We start from the raw sequence: 19,774 nt of genomic DNA on the forward strand, positions 1-19,774 counted from the left end.
CACAATTTTATGCTTATTTCTGTAGCTTTGATGCCCTCAGGGCTTTTTTATTTGTGTGAACACTTTGTACTTTTATGATGTTCTTTTACCTTGGGAAAGCGCCCCAGAGTAAAGTGTCGTGCTCATAGAACAGTCTAAATGAACTAAATACATAATAAAAGAATGCACGAGAAGCCGCAGAGAGTCTTTCAGCTCTTCAGAAATGGTGTGTGTGGTGGGTAGGCCTCTGTTTATTCCTGTCGAAGCAAGTCTGGTCCCAGGCACCCTTCAGTTTCTAGTAAGAGTATTTTTGTTATTTCCATAAAACGAATTCTGTTCTGCAGCCGCGGAACTGCAAGCCTGGGAACAATGTCCATGGCCAGGCAGCTACTTTTCAATAGCAATGGTTAACAAATATTCTGCAACTGAAGACATTTTATGTGACTGCACTACACGCCTTCCGGGGAGCAGGGATCATATACACTGATGTAACGTCCTTGAATAATAAAATGGTTATCGTTCCAGCCTCTGGTCTTCATGTCAGCTCCGGTAGTGGTAGTGCAACCTAAATAACTAGATTTTACAGCCTTCCTGAAGTGCTTCCTCTTCAACCGAGGCCGGGAGAGTATTTCACAAGTTTGTACCAGACCCTGAAAGCGAGGTAAAATAAATGTGCCCGGTAATCACATCTTTCACAATGTTGGCCAGTACATCATTGGCCAAGCTTAAACCAGGGCCGGCTCTAGGCTCCCGGCGGCCCGGGCAGTGAGCGTAGGTAGGGGGTCCCGGAAGAGGGGGTCCGGGCGGGGTGGAGCGCGGAGGCCAGCGAAGAGGGGGGGGGAGGGGTCAGGGTGTTTGAAAGTGGAACAGAGCCGGAGGCCGCCACGCAAATATGTATCCATCATCAGAGGATTATTATATTAAGGATATATATTGGCGTGGTGGCCCCTGGGGTTTGGTGGCCCTGTGCAGGTGCACAGCTTGCACATGCCTAAGGCCGCCCCTGCTTAAACATCTACCAAACTGTAACAAACAAGCATTGAAAATGCAATAGGCCTCGCCTTTGATTAAATTAAAGTCATTTGCTTTGCTAATATTGCATAGCAAAGCAAATGGCTTTAACTTAATAAAAGGCAAGACCTATTGCATTTTCAATGCTTGTTTCAGAATGTTAGGAGTGAAATGAAAGGCTGTATTTTTCTCAAGCACAGTGAAGAAGTGAAGGAAGAGAGCGGGGGAGACAGAAACAAGGCAGAGGGGGAGAGTGACACACTTGGGTCAGGCGTCGAGGGAGGGGAAACAGAACCTAGAGGAGAGAGACGTACACAGACATAGAAGTGGAGCGGAATAGAGGGTGTGCTGGAAACCAGGGCGCGGGAGGAAAATATACACAAGGGGTCAGAAGTGGAGCGAGGTAGTGAGGGGAGAAGGAAACAAGGGCAGAGAGAGAGAGACACCGCTGGAGGTCAGAAGGGAGGCGAGAGAGAGGGGAATGGATACAAGGGCAGAGAGAGACACACACAAGGATTAGAAGGGGAGCGAGAGAGAGAAGGAAACGAGGGCAGAGAGAGAGAAAAGCTTGGAGGTCAGAAGGGGAAAGAGAGACAGGGGAGGTGGAAACTAGGGGGCAGAGCGAGAGAGAGACAGGGAAGTGGAGCGAGATAGTGAGTGTGAGGGAAACAAGGGCAGAGTGAGAGTCATGCATGGAGGTCAGAAGGGCAGAGAGAGACAGGGCAGAGAGAGATGCATATCTGTTCAGAAGTGGGGGAAGAAAGCAAGGGGGAGACGGAAACAAGAGCAGAGAGAGTGACACGCATGGGGGTCAGGCGTGGGGCGAGATAGCAAGGGGGAGACGGAACCTAGGGGGGGGAGACATACACACACACACTGGGTCAAAAGTGGAGCGGACTAGAGAGTGAGATGGAAACCAGGGCAGCAGGAGGGAGATGTGCACACGGGGTCAGAAGTGGAACGAGATAGAGAGGGGTGAAGGAAGCAAGGGCAGAAAGTAGAGAGATACTCATACAGGGGGCTCAGAAGGGGAGCGAGAGAGGCGGGGGAATCAAGGGAAGAGAGAGCAAGATGCCGGCAGGAAGGGCAGGTGTGGCTAGCGAGATGTGCGAGAAGGCGCAGGGGGTGCATGCTAGTGGGAGAGGGCACAGAAGGAGAAGCAGCGGTGGGTGACATTCGCCGTAGTGGCATCGATGCCACCCCTCTGGCCGGGTGCCCTTAATAACAACCTTCCCTCAAGCTGCCAAGATCGTCCTTGATCTCGGGGTCTGGGAGGGATGTTTTCTGCTCTTTATTTAAATTGACTTCATGTGCCTTGCTTATGCCAGAGCGCTCACACACCCCGCGTGGCGGTACAATGGATTCGAAATGTTCCGAAATGCACGCGCTCTCTCTTGGCTGCACTAAAACCTGCCAGTGGGGTTGCGGGACCTCATCTGCATAATCAAGCTTCCGGCTGCGGGGATGCTCCAGTGACGGACCGCTTTAGATTCATACATCCTGAGCGTTTCTTAAAATGTCTGCAACTTCGGGGCACGTCTGGGGACCAACCACGGCATCACGCAAGGAGAGGCGAGCCAGTGACAGAGGGAAGGAGACAATGAGAGAACGAAATGGAGGATTAAAACCAAATAGTTGCACATATAAACATGTACTGAGGACGGAGCAACCAAAGCACTGACGAGCAGAACTCTGGGAAATTCGATTTTGGGTGGAGGGAAGGGAGGAGCGGTTACAATTGCCAATGAGGAGCCAGCTTGTAGCACACCCGCATCACAGCTGTTGTGAAGACTTTTCTTATCTGCTTGTTAAATAAACAAGCAGATAAGCAAAGTAGAAGCAAGTTGGGGGGGGGGGGAGATCCGAAGGAACCCGCTTAGCGTGAGAGAGTTGTGTTAGATCTAAATCTTGAAACAGGTAAGCTGGGTTCTAAAACTATGACTTTCTGTATTGTCACTGCTTGAGCCCTCACAAGAACTAGGCCTTCCACATTTTGCAGTAGAGTAATATTAATTCTTAACTTTAAAAAAATCCACAATTCGCTTGGCACCGTCCGATCAAGAGCGTCACTACAGCCAGTTTAATGTGCACAGAAGCTCCTGCCTCAGATATTTCCAAAAGAGTAATGGCATACCGAGCAGCTCCAATGTTGTTTGCCAAAATTAATGTTCAAATCGCATTCATCTACTGAAGCGGTGAAAGGCCGCCCCGGGGCTCTCATGCCAGTATTGTGCTTGCAGGGTTCGCTTCTGCTCTGTGTTTATATTAAGCGTATTCTGAGAATTATTAGTTCTGCAGGACCGCCATACCGCTGTCGGTGGATTTAAGTTTGACAGGTCCCGGCTCTCAACAATTTAACAATAGGGGGATACTGGGGCAGAATAACCGCTTCTTTCTCCTGCCGCTCTACGACTTCCTTTAGCCCCCCGGCTGCAGTAACAGGGCGGCCTGGCAAGTAAGGACACGGCCCTACCAGCCACCGACGGGCTGGCTACCTGCCCAACGTGCGATCAGATGCGGCGTTTCCGTCCCAGGCAGCTGCCAAACACGGAAGAGGAGCTGTAAACCCCGGCGCATCGGCCTCCAGAGCCGAGCCCTGGGCACTGGCGGCACCCTGAAGAGCAGAGATGTGTCCACCTCCATCCAGCCCAGTTCTAAGTCAACCCATTCAAACGCGACTGACGCCCTTTGGCACCGCGCAGTGATAAAGAAATCAAGAGTTTGTCTTTGTTAAGCACCAATATACAACCCTCTTCCAAAACAGCTTGACACAACTGCACGGCCCTCCCCCATCCTTGATTCCCCTTGCACCGCTAAGGGCACTGCAAATAGCCGGCACCGCTCGGATCGCAACGTCACACAACCCCAACCCCCCAAATAAACGCTGCACCGCTGCACCGGGATAATTCTGCAGGACCAACACCACGGGGGAAATGAGCAAGGGGGGTGGTGTGTGGGAGCCAGACAGGGGAGGGCACTGCATTCTGGAGTTAAAAGGCAAAAGATTGAAAGGGTTCAGAGCTTTAAAGCAGATGTAAGCATAAGCTGGAGTTCTGAACAACTGATGACTATTAAAAACAAGGCGCTTTATAGAGAGAGGTGGGGGCCAGAGATGAGTGCATGCCCGTTAGTGCACGGCACAAGCCTGGCGTGTCTCAAAGCAAACGCAGCCAATGTGAAAGATTAACAAGTGGGAGAGGAGGGGGAAGTGCTGGGAACAGGCGCCCTCGGAATGCCTGTGCGCCGTGGCTGGTTTGCTTCACAGCCGTCGTGAAGACTTTTCTTATCTGCTTGTTAAATAAACAAGCAGATAAGAAAAGTCTTCACAACAGCTGTGAAGCAGGCGAGCCAGTCCGGATGGACCGTCCCAAAAGGACAAAGGGCGGTAACACAGAAGTCTCATTTTCAAAGGTAGGCCACCGTTTACCATAAGTGGTGACGCTACCCAATGAAAATGAGGGGCGGGGCTTCAAGCCCCATTCTGAAATATACTCACCCACCATATGTCTCGCAGGATCAAAGAACAATGAACATCATTGTGTGATCACTTAAGTACTGAGCACCTTGGTAGTACCACAGAAATGCATTACATTAATGGGGATTAAAATGTATTTTGGGATAACGTACCATTGTGGATTCAGATTGGTTCAATGTAGAGATAAGCTATAAATCTCAGTTACCTTGTTTTAAATGATGCCTCTGTTATACAATAGATATCTGGCAGGCTGATGTTTATGAAATAATTAATTGAAAGAGCAATTTGCCAAAGAGCTCCCTGTCTGCTATCATCACAGCTTTAACTAGGACCTGGGCCTTGTGCATGCTACCCGAGTTTGGATTTACTGGTACAGATTCAGTGAGTACGAATGGCACCCCATGTAACGCACGTCAACATAATCTAATTGGACATAATTATTGTTAGAAATGGGGGTCTCTAGTTGGCAAGGGTTTGCATATTTGTCCAAGTAGGAGCCCTACTTCCTTGTCAGGGTAAGGGGGGATACATTTCTAAAATAACCCCTGCTTACCCCCTTGGTAGCTTGACATGAGCAGACAGGCTTATCTCAGAGGCAGTGTGTAAAGCTTTTGTGCACACATACAGTAATACAGTGAAAACACCACACCAGTTTAGAAAAAAAAGTAATCTTTATCTAAACCAAACAAGACCAAAACGACAAAAATCCACAATACATAATACAAATATGACTTTTAAAGGGTAGACACAGTCTCAAACAAAAACAGCTGCAGGGAAGTTAATGCATCTGTTACTTACACCCAAGGAAGGTGACGCGTAGATTCCTTACTTCAGAGGAGGTGATGCTTTGGTTTCTTACAATACGGGGAGGCGATTTGTCAGTTTCTTACTGCGGCCCCGGCGTTCTTGTAGGAGCAGGTAGTGAAGTCTTTGTGTCACTGGGACTTCAGACCAGGAGGCAAGCTCTACTTCAAGCCTTTGTAGATCTTCTTCAAGCAGGAAACACAGCACACAGCACAGTCTTTATCCTCTCCTTGGCAGAAACAGCCACTGCAAGCCAACCTCAAACAGCACACAGCAAAGGGGCAGTACTTCTTCTTCAGTTTTCCCAGCTCTCCTCCTTGACAGAGTTTCCTTTTGAATTCCAGAAGTAATCTAAACGTGTGGGGTCTAGGCCCCACTTTTGAATATAGTCCATTTCTCTTTGTTCTCTGGTGTCAGAGAGGTTCTGTGCTCAGCCAAAACCAGTACTGAGCTCTCTGGTGCAGCTGCCCGGCAGGAGGTGGAGACAGCATTGTGTAAGGTAGACCAGGCCCATTCAGGTGAAAGGAAATCTCCTCCCCCTACTCTAAATGTAGCCCAGGTCTATTCAGTTCAGCTCTAACACACCCTGAAAAGGCAGGGCACACCTCCCCCACCCTCCCACAAGTGGCTGTCTGAACAGAATGCACATCCACAGACCCTGTCACTCCACAGCCAGGCAGTCAATACACAAACCTAGCAGAGGCACACTGGATGGCTAAGCAAGAAAATACACACTTTCTAAAAGTGGTATTTTTAAACTCAGCATATAAAAATCATCCTTACTAAAAGATGCATCTTTATATTCTGAGTTCAGGCATACCAACCTCCACTTTCCTATCTTGTTCCCATGGGCAGTTATACTTATAAGATGCTAGGCCTGATCTTTGAAGGTTTAACTTACAGACAAAATGTTGTCTAAAAAAGCTATTTTGTGAGCACTGATACGGTATCTTAAAGGTGGGGGGGTTAAATCTACAGTGAGAGGCTTGAGTCCAAGCATCCAGCACTACAGAGTATATAAAATCTTCAATGAGGAAGAAGGTGAAACTCGACACCTCTCTGCGCTCATTGATCTTTCATGGCTAGTTTTCTTTGTCCCTGACTTGTCACAGTATGTTTTCTTATTCAGCTCCATTTGAGTTGCTACTAATCCCAAAGGCCACCAAACTGCAAATCTAAGCTCTTTCAAGCATATTTGGGGGTCCCTCGAGAAGATTCTAATCTGACCTTGATAGAGTATAAATCATTAGCCCCTTGTCCCTAGGTACGATTTTAACATTTCTCTATTTTAAGCCAGCATCCGTTGTACCTGGGTGAAATCCCTACCTCCCCTAATGGGAACAAAACCCACTAAACTCTGGAAACTGAGACCCCCTCGTGCTTAGACTTAACTGTGTTGATTGTTAATGTTCACAAAATGTATCTGGACTGGTTTTGCAATAATGAGCATGAACATAACAAAAGGTACAAATAGAACACTGATCATGATCAACTATGTAGTACCTGTTGACATAGTTAGCCTTAAATTATTTGATACATCTTTCTATATAAAAGCTGAAAGTCACAAAGCATGGATGATGCCCACATAGAAAGTGTCAACCCAAGTCCCACTTCTTTTTCCATCCAGAGTTGCTTCTTTGGTCCTCAAATCAATCTGAAGAGAATACACATAGTTACAGCAGTCAACTGAAAACAGGTACCTGTCTGGTGTCCAGTAGGCAGCAAACTTAACAATACATTCTGGGAGGAAGGCAGGCATGCTCACTCCAAGGAATGCGAATATTAGTTGGAGCTCCACGTCAGCAAGCAGAAGATCTACAGTGAAAGAAGATGGCCCACCAGCAAGGGTACCACCAATAGGACCTCCTTCACTGGCTAAGAGAGAAAAGACAAGAGATGCCTTACTGCTCACTTCAACTCCAGCTCCAACCAGAGCAAGAAACTCTTCAACATAGTTAGGGAGTTCTCCGACCCCTCAGCCACTTAGAACCGCACCACTCCTTCACAGGAGCTCTGCGACAACCATGCCAATTTCTTCCACAACAAGATCTCCTCCATTTACAAAAACTTCGAACCCCAACCAAAGTTTATTGACCCCTACTCAAGAAGCCATCAGCCAACCCCAGCGAACTCAAGAACTACTGCCCATTTCCTTGCTACCCTTCCAGGCCAAGGTACTGGAGAAAGCTATCAACAAACAACTCACCACACATCTCAAGCAATTCCATCTTCTTGACTCTTCCCATTTAAGATTCTGGAGCAATCACAGCACCAAGATGGCCCTGGTGCAGCCACAGATGACATCTCCTCAACCTCTCAGCATCATTCAACACAGTATCACACCACAAGCTGATCACCAGGCTATACGACATCTGCATCTAAGGAAACACTCTCAGATTGGATCACCTCATTCCTTACTGGACGAACTCAGAAAGTCAGACTACCTCCGTTCACCTTCAAATCCAGGGTAATAATCTGTGGTGAACCCCAAATCTCATCCCCACCTTTTTCAACACCTACATGCCACCCCTGGCCAACATTGTCAGAACCCACGGGCTCAGCATCATATCATACGCATACGACACTCAACTCCTCCTCTCCCTCTCCAAGGACCTCAACACCACCAGAACCAAACTTGCTGGGCGTCGCTAACTAGATGAAAGACTACTGCCTGAAACTCAACACTAAAAAACAGAAGTACTAATCTTCCTTCAGCAACAACTCCACTCCTTGTAACACTTCCTGGTGGCCCCTGGAACTAGGACCAGCACCCGCCATGTCTGATCATGCCAGAAACCTTGGCATCATCCTCAACAGCAATCTCACCATAAAGCCCTGGATTAATGCAGACTCCTCTGCCTGCTTCTTCACTCGGCACACGCTTCACAAGCTCTTCAAGTGGGTTTCCATGAACACAAGATGCACCATCACACAAGTCCTCATCATAAGCAGACTAGACGACTGCAACACTCTATACTCGGGGAGCACTACAAATCTCGTCCAGAGACTACAGTCCATTCAGAACACCACAGCCAGACTCATCCTTGACCTCCACTGATGGACCCACATCTCTCCTCACCTCAAGGGAACTCCACTGGCTCCAAGTAGAGGAGAGATGCCAATTCAAGCTACTGACCCATGCAAACAAGGCCATTCAAAAGCTAGGACCGGCCTACATCAACCACCGCCTGCCAGACAACTATGCTCAACCCCCTTTCAATTGCCCACACTCCCCGAATCAACAGAAGCTCGAGTGGAGGACAATCCTTCTCCTACCTACCAGCAAAAACTTGAAACAGGCACACCCTGCAGCTCCGTACCTCCCTACATCTACCGGAATCCCAAAAAGCACTCAAGACCTGGCTCTTCGACGGTCTTTGCACCTGGCAAGTGCCTGGATAGCCTCTCTGGTGATTAGCTGCGCTATACTAATCAACCGATTGACTAGGAGAGGAGCACAAATGTTTTCAATTGGCTGATTGAGTGTGTGTTTGTTACATTCAAGCCGGAGTTGATCCTTCAAGTTTCACATTTTTATGAATTAATAAGCAGTGCCAAACTAATGCAGGATTTTTTTATGTCCATACTATGGTCCAGCAGTCCCTGGCCTAATATGATGTTTATTTTGTGACCATAAACGCTTTTGGAAATAGTGTGTTGCTCAACCTGCATGACTGCACCGTTCGCTTCTGTAGCTTATGTTTTCTAGCTGCTGTCATCAAAGAGCATTGTGAAGGCAGGTCATGGCCTCCCCTATTTCTCTGTTTGGCTTGGAGAACTTCACATTTCAATGCCATCGTTTTCTCTTAACAGTCCCTGCTAGATCTGTGCACCTTTGCTTCTGAGTGTCCTCAGACACTACCATCAGCAAATAAGAGCCATCAAACACGCTGCACTCACCAAAAGTATCAAAAGCAGCACCAGCAGTTCCAAGTTATATATTTCCATAGTGAATACCTTCACCTCTCCTGAACCAATCACCACTAGCGTACCCATCTCTCGGACCTCTACACTCAGCTGTCCCTATTCTTCAGAAACCAGCTTCTACGGACACTTTAAGTCCCACCTAGACCCTGCCAGTCGCTACCAACACCCAGACGACCACCCAGACCATCTGGCCCACCATCACTACTCAAACCGCAACAACCTTATTGTCCATACACTCTGGAGCACCCACTGTCGCCTGCCCTCAGCACATCTTCCTCGATGGGCTGGACTCCTATCAGTGCAGCCCTCACCCAGATCCTGAATGACTCAATCATCAGAGCCACCCATCCAGGCACCTGGACACATGCCGCAGTACTTCCCCTCCTCAAGAAACCCTCAGCAGACCCAAAGACAGTAGCCACTGCCAGCCTATCTCCTTACAACCCAACTCGGCAAAAGTCATGGAAAGGATGAGAAACAAACACTTAGCCACCCACCTCACTGACAACCACCTCCTTGCCACCACTTGATCTGGTTTCAGGCCCAACCACAGTGCAGAGACCACCCTTATTGCCATCACAGACGACACCCAGATAATCATGGCTAGAGGAGACACTGCAGCCCTCATCCTACTGAATCTTTCCTCAACCTTTTATACTGTCTCTCACTCCATCCTTATCAAACCATGCATGAAGACAGCATCCAAAGTCCTGCACTTTGAGGATTTACTCCTTTTTGACAGGTCGCATCCAGTCGGTTAGTCTGGCCCCCTTCAGCTTGGGCGCCGTCAACATAAGGATCTTCACTCAGCCCCACTCAGTTCAATGCCTAGATGTTTCCACTCACCAATATCAGCTGTGCCCACGGGAGCAACATCGTATCTTATGCTGATGACATCCAGCTCATAGTTTTCCTCTAAGACATGATGCCAAACACCAGGACCAATTTCTCTGCAAACATGACCAAAGTCGCCAGATAGATGAAAATCAACTGCCTCAAGCTCAACACAGACCAGACGGAAGTAGTAATCTTCAGCATAGACATCTTTTTCTCGGGTTCCACCGAGTGGCCTACTAAACTCGGACCCACATGCCTTCCGGCAACCCACGCAAAGAACCTCGGAATAGTAATCGACAACCAACTTACCAAGACCTGCCAAGTGAATGCAATCTCAGTCTCCTGCTTCTACACACTCAAGATGCTCAGGAAAATCTTCAAATGGCTCCCCACAAAAACTTGCAGAACCGTCACTTAAGCCTTCATCACCATCAAGCTGGACTATGGCAACACACTCTATGCTAGAATCAACCTCAACTGACCAGAAGTCTTCAGACCATATGAAACTCAGCGGGCAGATCATCCTCAACCTCTTACCTCAAATCGCTCTACTGACTCCCAATTCACACACAAAACATTTTATACAACATTAGCCCCATGTACCTCAAAAACCTCCACAAACCTACGGTCCACCTACGCTGAGCCAGACTCCTACTTGCACCACACACTCCCAATGCCCACCACCCTGCAGACACAGAACCAGATCCAGCATTTGTGCATTCTCCTACCTCGCTCCTAAAGCCTGGAACAACCTGCCCCTGCACATCAGAGCCATCTCCTCAGTTGTTGAATTCTGCAAGAAGGTGAAGTCTTAGCCTTGAGCCTGCTCAAACCATACCACTCCTGCTTCAGCATCAGGATACCCTTCCGGGGAGTTGTGCACTACACACATACATATAGCATCATGCATAGATGCGGTGCTCTCTATGTATTTCTGGGCTACACTCAACTGTAGAACTTGGACCTGTCAATAGTTACAGACAGCTGCCTAACATTTTTGTCTACATTTCTCCGCACGTGGATCACACTGAAGCTGAATCCAGTCTTCACGCAATACTTTATGGGAGATGCAGTTCAGTGTACTTTTCTGTTATTTTTGCAAGGAAATACTTGTTCATTCATGCTGGAAACCTCATGACACATTTATTAGGGGTTTTTCACCATTCTTCAGAGGAGAATATTCTTTCTATTCCGGGTAGGTGGGGCTTACATATTATTCTCATGTAATGCTAAAAAAAAAGGTGGTGTCTACTAGCTACATTGTGTAAAAACCAAAAAACAAACAGTTTTTACAGGTGCATCCTGTACAACACTACAGATATGTTTAGAGGGTTACTTTATTACACTTAGAGCAAGTGCAGCTTTCCCCAAGGGACAATTCACTCCGCAATCAGGCTGGTCTTGAGAACCTCCAATCTCTGGCCTTACCTCTGCGGCTTTGTGACTTAAAACTGCTGTTTCCATATGTGAATCAACAATTAAGGACAAATTAATGGATGCTCCTCGTGAAATGCCCCGTTTCGCACCTTGGTTGATAGTGGCTTACTTTGTCACGTATTGAATTAATCCACCTTTTTAGAGTAAATAGATAAAACAAATATCTTATATTCTGTAATATTAGTCAGTCCAATTGTGCCATTTTAAGTCATTGCACACAACTACTATTGGAGTCAACTTAAAAAACCCAGCTGCGTCATAATTACATTTTACAATCACCTGAAGTAACTTAGCCAATACCAAATATACAATTTGATGTACACAGTTAACTTTCTCAAAGTGCGTCATAACAAATGCTTTTAATGTGAAACCAGGGTTTTAATTGCTCCTGGACTCAGACCCAGTAGTCATTAGAAATCGACATTGAAACAAGTCCCTGGGTTCCTATGGGGCCCTATATTTATGACCCTAACTTTACTGGCACATAACACTGCTCATTCTCTGAACAATTGCTGTAAACAAAAAGTTATGGTAATCCATGTCAGTGATTTAGTTCCTGTTTATATTTCACATATTTTACTTACTCTTGCATTCCCTGAGAGTATTAACTATTTCCAGGATGTTGGTTCTCTGTATTATTTTTTGTGTAGCAAATTACTCTTGTATAGTGCATACTTTGAACTGAGTCACCTCTAGGTGTTAATAAAATGCCACGCTTGAGAGCTTTGGAATAGAGGCTGAAGGAGGCCGCATTTCGCACAGTGCCCGTCAGTGGGTGAAAAAGGTTTTCAGGATACATGCCATCCAATTCTTGGCCTCTCTCCTGAGCAACGGAGCAAAGATCACATATACCAGTTGCAACTGGGATGCTGGACAAATGTGACTGAAGGAGGTACACAGTTGTCAAAATATTGACAAGGCTAAAGTAAATTAAAATACAGTGCTTACAGGTGAGTAGTTGTGTTTGGGGTGGTGACGTGAAGGAGATGCAAGGAAGTGCATTCAGGAGAGAGTGAAATGAGGTGGGTTTAGAAACTTGAGAGGAAAGCAATGAGGTATAAGATAGGCAGAGGGTCGAAATGTGAAAAGCAAAAAGATGCACATGTTTAACAGAATAAGCAGAACTGGGGTGAGTGAAATGCTCAGAAAACCTCTATCCCTTTCACAGTGCTCAGTAATGTTTAACTCGGAGTGTCAACATATTTCAGGACTGAAATATTTTCAATATGAATTTTTACAACAAAATCATTGTTTTTTGTGGGGTTCTTCAAACATGTTTTTATTGGCATTTAAAGATTACATTGACAGAGTATCAATAAATCAATCAACAATTTGTTTAGCGCGCTACTCACCCGGTAGGGTCTCAAGGCGCTGGGGGAGGGGTTCGTTACTGCTCGAAAAGCCAGGTCTTGAGTTGTTTCCTGAAGGAGAGGTGGTCCTGGGTCAGCCGTAGGTGGATGGGGAGGGAGTTCCATGTCTTGGCCGCCAGGTGGGAGAAGGATCTTCCTCCAGCGGTGGCTCTGCGAATGCGTGGTACGGCGGCGAAGGCGAGGCTGGCCGATCGTAGCTGGCGGATGGGTGTGTAGAAAGTGAGGCGGCTGTTGAGGTACTTCGGGCCCATGTCGTGGAGAGCCTTGTGTGCGTGGGTGAGGAGTCTGAACGTGATCCTCTTGTTGACGGGGAGCCAGTGCAGGACTCTCAGGTGGATAGAGATGTGGCTGCGGCGAGGGATGTCCAGGATGAGTCGTGCGGAGGCGTTCTGTAAGCGCTGGAGTCTTTTCTGTAGTTTGGCAGTGGTTCCCATGTAGAGGGTGTTCCCGTAGTCCAGTCGGCTGGTGATGAGTGCCTGTGTGACTGTCTTCCTGGTTTCGGTGGGGATCCATCGGAAGATCTTACGGAGTATGCGCAGGCTGTTGAAGCACGATGACGATACATCGCTGACTTGTCTGGTCATCGAGAGGGAGGAGTCCAGGATGAAGCCCAGGTTTCGTGCGTGGTCTGTTGGCTTGGGTGTGGTGCCCAGGGCAGGGGGCCACCAGGAGTCTTCCCAGGCGGAGGGCGATGATACCAGGATGAGGACTTCCGTCTTGTCTCAGTTCAGTTACAGGCGGCTGTTCTTCATCCACTCTGCGACGTCTTTCATCCCTTCGTGTATTGATTGATTGATTGAGTATGCTTGGACACAGTACATTGTAGTGTTATACTCTCCATAATCATTGTTGTTACTCATTTGCCAAAATGTCGGTCGGGTGGCACACTACAGGAACCAAAGTAATTTAGTTTACATGTTCAAGCCACACCCTTAATTACACAGGCCATGCCCCTTTTACATACTCACTTTATGTACCCCACTTAAAGTCCTGTGCAAACCTTTGTGAACATGTTCTGGTGCCTCGGCTAAGCGATACAGTAATACAAAAAAGAAGGCAGTTGTGTTTTCGATTTAACTTGAAATATATATTTGTGTAATAAAAAAATGCTAGGAATCCGTGACTCTAAAAAAAATAACTAAATTTAATTCACAACAGAGTCCTGTGTTACGATTTTTTTCCCCGTATGGCCACCGCCAGATAAACTCAGACACAAGAACCACACATAACATAATTAACGTGTTATTGACAAGATATTTTTGCAATTCTAAAGGAGAGTAAAGGTATAGAAAAAGTGTTTTAATCGAGGTCGTCTCATCTACAAAGCTGCGTAAACGTCCACAGAACAGACAGCAGAAAAAGAGACCCCGCTGACAGCCTCGCCGATAAACACGTTGTATTACAACACCTAGGTTTAAAACAAATCAACATGAGTGTATTATTTAATAAGCACGTCAAACACGCTGTACGACAGCGTTACAGCGCTCGCTGCAGTGAGAGGTGAGTCGGTAAGGGGAAAAAAGGTTTTCTATAAGCATTTTATTGAATAAGTAGCAGGGCTAATTTCCTAATAAGCATGCTACCTAACCTATATTCAATCCCTCCTACTGCCTGCCTTCCTTCATTTACATGTCTTTTCAGGCCCGTTCTTTTTTTCTCCACAGCCCCTTTGCCCTTTCAATCATGAAGCATATTACTCCACTGTCAGCGCAAAGCAGTTCCTAACAACGGGGAAGCCAGCTGGGAAAGAAAGAGGGCAGCAGGCTCGCGCATTAACATAATAATCCAACTGTGCTCCCATAGGCCCTCGGGGCAGACAGCATATTAGGTAGGCCTCCTGTGCAGACCCAAGTGGAAGCTGCCTTATCACCTGCCTGTCAACCTGTGGCACTTGCAGCCGCCCCAGTAGCACTCACTCTTGCCACACTGTGGTGTCCAATTACCTTTCCAACAGAAGACGGGAATCCATATTTCTTTGCCGCCTCATATGCCCAGCTCACTACCTTATTTTTGATTTGACGGCGAGTTTTAGCATCCTTATCTAGGCTGACTCCGCGAGTTACCACTTAAAGCATGTGGCTGTCGAAAAGGCCACAGTGCCACCGCCAGCATGATTTAGAGGTGGAAGCCAGTCATAAAAAAAACTGTGAATGTCTAGGGCAACCATTCAAGTCCCCGACGTACTCAGACTTCATGATTAACAATATCAAAACCTGCAAAACGGGTGTCACTAATCACCTGACGCCTGCACGCTGTGTCACTTCCCATCACCATTTCTGAACTCTGAGAGCTGCAGAGGGCTCCGAGCGGTCAGGGCTTAGGCTCCCAGAAGCCAATGTATTCGAGGGTCACATTAAAGCAGGCGGCAGCCATTGTTCCACACATAATAAGACGTGTGTTTGGCGCACACGGAGCATCTGTGTTGGCACGCATTCATAATCGGCGGCTCATTTAAATGCTGTGTAGTTTAGCTTTCCGAACAGACTTGATAACAATATTAATAAGAATATATGAGAGTACATGTAGTAATTTCCACCCGTTTACTATTATCACTGTATCAACATCTGCATGGCGCCTTCCTGTCACTTGTATGGTCTCTTATGGCTTTCAGAATCTACCCTGTCCGCAAGGTTCTGGGATTTCCTATTGAGCAGGGCTCTGGTGCACACGTTTTAATGTGTTTTGTCAGTGGATCGTGATGGTGTATACTATGTGCAAGGCCATGTGTGTGGTAGGCATCAGTCGAAGAGCATAAATACAAGCAGTGGGCTGGCTCCTGCCGGTGACCTGCACCTGTAGTTCTAAAAGGAATGTGCTGATAGGGCACAAGTCCTAAAACAAGCATAGGCATAGCCAATAGGTCTCGCCTTCGGGACCTTATAAGTGTTTAGCCATGCAACAGTTAATGTTGTTACAGCAAGGATATTGTGCTGCATAACTAGATACTTATAAGGTCCCCAAGGAGAGACCTATTGGCTATGCCAATGCTTGTTTTTAAAGCAGGTGTGGGGAGCAACAACTGGGGAACAACAAAGGAGGAGCAACAATGTCAGAGAAACATGGGGGCAGAGGGGGGCATGGGGCGGAAGCAACATGGAAGGTCTCAGGTTAGGGAAAGCAACAAACCTCCTGGGTGGGGATCAAATGGGCGAAAGAAAGTAGCGCGTAGCTGGTGGGGAGAAAGTGCACTGGCTATAAAGGCAAGAAGGCAATGGAGGGGAGTGGGGGAGAAACACACAGGCAAGAGACAAACACGGAGTGCAGATGAAGAGGGAGAGAAGCACACAAGGAAGATAGTGGGAGAACACATGCCCTGTAGTAGAATGCCTAAGCAAAACAAACAAAAAGTAGTGCCTGAAAAAATGAGCAGTGGAAGGACGTAGTACTGTGTCCATGCACCAGGAACAGAACAAATACAAGAAGACAAAGGAAAGCCCAAGCAGCTAACGAATAAGAAGCAAGCAAACGAGTGTGAAAAAGAAGCCAACCAATGGTAAGCAATGGGTGTGCTCTAAACCCACTGTAAGATAACAATATGTCTCGCAACATGCATAACCTACAGGCATTGTTATTAATTTGTCAACATGGCCTATCTAGGAGGGCCATGGATATGCTCTGGCAGCGGCCGAGGAAACCCTCAGCGTTTTCGTCTAATTGTGCATGCAGCCGTTTGAAATTAATTCCTTGGCTATGTAAATACAAAGATTGACTGTGCTGCTGGATGAAGGTGAAGACGTTATTTAAATTTGCATCCGGATCGTTGGTAACAGGCTCTATAACTCGTAGGCCGAGAGACTACAGAAAATATTTGCTTTTTGTTTTAAACCCTTCTTCTCGAGTTTTGACAACAGAGGTCCCCGAATTTATAAAACACCAGCAGGCGTTCTCAAGCAACCGATTCTGGGGGAGGCATGCTGAACAATGTCTGCATTTTCACGGCGAAGATAGCGCCTGGAAGCAGCGTGGCAAGTTTAAACACTCTGGTAGGCTGTGAGTAGATTATCAGTGTGGTTTTCGGTCCCTTGAACCGAGGTTTCTACATCAAAAGGTAACCCCAGGTTTTTTTTTGTGAGAAGTGTGGCCATTTTACTTAGCAGCATAAGTCTAATTGGTAATCGAGGCTTTCAAAAGTTGTCACGCTTGTTGGGAAAATACTTTCATGTGAAAAAACGTGCAAAGAGCGTGTTTTTCTTTCCATAACACACAAAAGTTGCCTCGATGGTAACCTTAAGGAGGTGAGACCGGAAGTGTGTACACCTATACAAGACAGCGTAAAAAACAATTTCTGGGTTATTAGTTTGGCAGTTGTTCCCATTAAAAGGCGAGATTCATGCCCCTAACACCTCTTGACACTGTGTGTGATCTTGGACAGGACATTTAACCTTTAGAAACGCTTTAAAACCTCAGAATCTAAAGTGGGGGTGCCTCGAAGCAAGCAGGCTCCGGGGGTTACTGGTGTGTATATCCAAGAAAGTAACTAACGGCCTGGACACTGATCAGCAGGAGAAGCAATAACTGGAAAACACTTGCAGTGTATATGTATTAAGGTTAAACACGTTTCTGTTTTTTTTTATTTTATTTTTTTAAAGAAAGGTCATCATGAAATAAGCCTCCTTCCAGTCAACACTGCATACTCGCCTGCGCTTGATAGGTTTGAACAGACATGAGCCTGACCACACATTTAGACATTAATACTTAAAATATTTTTTTTTGCACTTTAGTATTTACCCCCCTGTACCCACTTCCTTGTGACGAAGCGCTTTATTTCCACGGATTTCTGTCACTTCAGATGTGTGACAAATAAAAAAGGAATCTATTAAAATCCGGCTCCCCTTTCAAGTCACCCCGAAAAAAACGCACTGGTGTGCCCGCTTTCTCCAAAGCGTTATAGAAACACGCGATATTTTCAGTTTTGAGCATATTTACTTTGATGTGGTATAGTCGTACAATAGAGAGCTATGACGGGGTAACGAATAAAGCACAACTTGTTATGGTGAGGGGCGAGCTTGGGGATGCTTGATCGGTTGGGTGGCGAAGGAGGGATAGAGAGGAGTTAAGTGAGATAGAGTGAAAGGCAAGATTGGGGGAAGGGAGTGCACTCCTCAGTGAAAGAATGGCTGGTGAAGCAGAGGGGAAGAAATAGAGAAGAGGGAACAGAAAGTGGACGAAGGAGTTGGAATTAAAGAAGAGCAGCGTGGAGTGTGGCAGTGGCATGGTTAACATGACGTTTTCTCTTGAATCTTTTAGGAAAAAATATTACTGGTCAAATGAAGATCCTAAATAGACTCTGCAAAACGGAGAACAACGCATGGTCTGTGCTCCAGGGAGGGGCAAACACAAGAAAATAAGGGAAGCCTCTGGGTGCGTGCAGCCACAACAAGCTAGCAAATGAGAGTCAAAATAAAACAAGCATTGGCCGCGCGGCCATAAAAGTAAAGCCGAGCGGCCGCGTAATGAATAAAATAAAAACGCAAGTGGTGAAGCGAGTGGTGCGCAAGCGCGTCATCGCAAGTGCTACCTTGCCGGCCACCAGCTTGCTATTACGTGCATGCGCGCGCGTGATAGTAAGCTGGTCGTCAGGAAAGTAGCACTTTTCAAAGCAGCTACTAAATGTCTCGTCCAGAACAGCGCATGTGCTGGATCAGGCAGAGACCTAAAAAGAAGTGGGGGACTAACCTAATTAATAAGTATGCAAGTGGAATCACGGAGTGTGCCATCACGGCGCATGACTTCACAGCGCATGACATCACAGGAAGTGGCATCAGAATAAGTGACATCAGATCTTAAGTCCTCACATATATGTTTAGCAGGTCTATCATGAGTACATTGGAGCACATTTCGAGTATACTTGCAAACCCTCCTGATTTAGGCAGAAGATTCATACTTTTGTAAGCTTCACATAAACCAATGTTGCCTTTTGTCAGTGTAAAGCTTCCTCTACCCATAGTGCTTTAAAAGAAAAAATAGTGATATTTAAATTATTACAAAACCTCCTAAGTGGAAGTATGCGCTAAATAAATGCTATTTATTTTGTGAAATGCTAGGAAAGATCAACACATCTGATGTTCTTACAGTGCATGCATATCTCCTAAACAGAGCCTCAACAAAGTGAAAAGCTGGCTCTCAAGTATGTGTGAAGTGCTAACAAGGTGTGAGCCTTTGTTTCCCCTCTGCTGCATTTGTTTCTAGGTGTGAGGCTCCTGACTGCTGCCAGCCAGGAGATCCCAACAAAAGGAAGCCTGATGACCCCTCTAATTCGGCCTTTGTTATGGGCCCAGCAGGAGTCAGAAATAAGAGAGCCCCTTCCCATCCCCGCCTGCACATTGTTGCAGATCGAAAGCAGATAACGTGCAGGAGCTGCTGAAAGTGTCCCGGATTTTGGAAATTACACAGCGACGAATTCAGCATATTTTTCAGTGGAGCCCAACATTTTGGCAGGGTGGACGGCGTCCACCCTGTGAAAAAAGTGGGTGGACGCTGTCCACCCGGGTGTACCCCCGACTCATGCCCTGGGTGCCGAGACGGGCCCCTATCGGGATCTCCATTTTTGCCCTCACCCTTCAGGTGAAAATAAACCTTAACTATGCAGCAGTACCACCCTTCACTGCCTTTGATGTAACTTCAAAGAGACTGGTTATAGTTATTTCAGTCTCATCATTTCAGAATGGACTCATTTTCAATATTATAAACAACGAAGCAATAGTTGTTGCCTATTTTTCGTATGCTATTAACAACCATTGGCAAAGCCAATAGTCATGGCGTAGCCTAGACGTAATGTTACTTGTTGTAGTATAATTCTGGATGCAAAGATAGAAGCTGCAGATACCAGAAGGGCGGCGCACTATGCTAAGCACAGATTTTTAGCTTGGGTGTATTTAAGCCATGCCCTTCATTACATCGACCACGCACCTCTTAGATCGCCCCGGCCCTCATA

The 19,774-nt window shown here is 46.6% G+C and overlaps 1 protein-coding gene across 2 annotated transcripts in view; it reads right to left on the minus strand.

Moving 5' to 3' along the window:
• SLC10A7 (solute carrier family 10 member 7) overlaps positions 1 to 19,774 on the minus strand; it is a 757,514-nt gene that overhangs the window by 516,722 nt on the left and 221,018 nt on the right. Inside the window, exon 5 of one of the 2 annotated variants that reach the window (XM_078676894.1) lies at positions 14,109 to 14,248. The exons of the other annotated variant lie outside the window; for it this stretch is intronic. Within the exon in view, the coding sequence (XP_078533020.1) occupies positions 14,240 to 14,248 (9 nt within the window). The 3' untranslated portion in view covers positions 14,109 to 14,239. Of the gene's footprint in view, positions 1 to 14,108; positions 14,249 to 19,774 lie in introns of those variants that run through there. 2 annotated transcript variants of the gene reach the window in all.

The sequence above is a fragment of the Lissotriton helveticus genome, chromosome 2_1 (genome assembly GCF_964261635.1).
Source record: "Lissotriton helveticus chromosome 2_1, aLisHel1.1, whole genome shotgun sequence".
Taxonomy (NCBI): domain Eukaryota; kingdom Metazoa; phylum Chordata; class Amphibia; order Caudata; family Salamandridae; genus Lissotriton; species Lissotriton helveticus.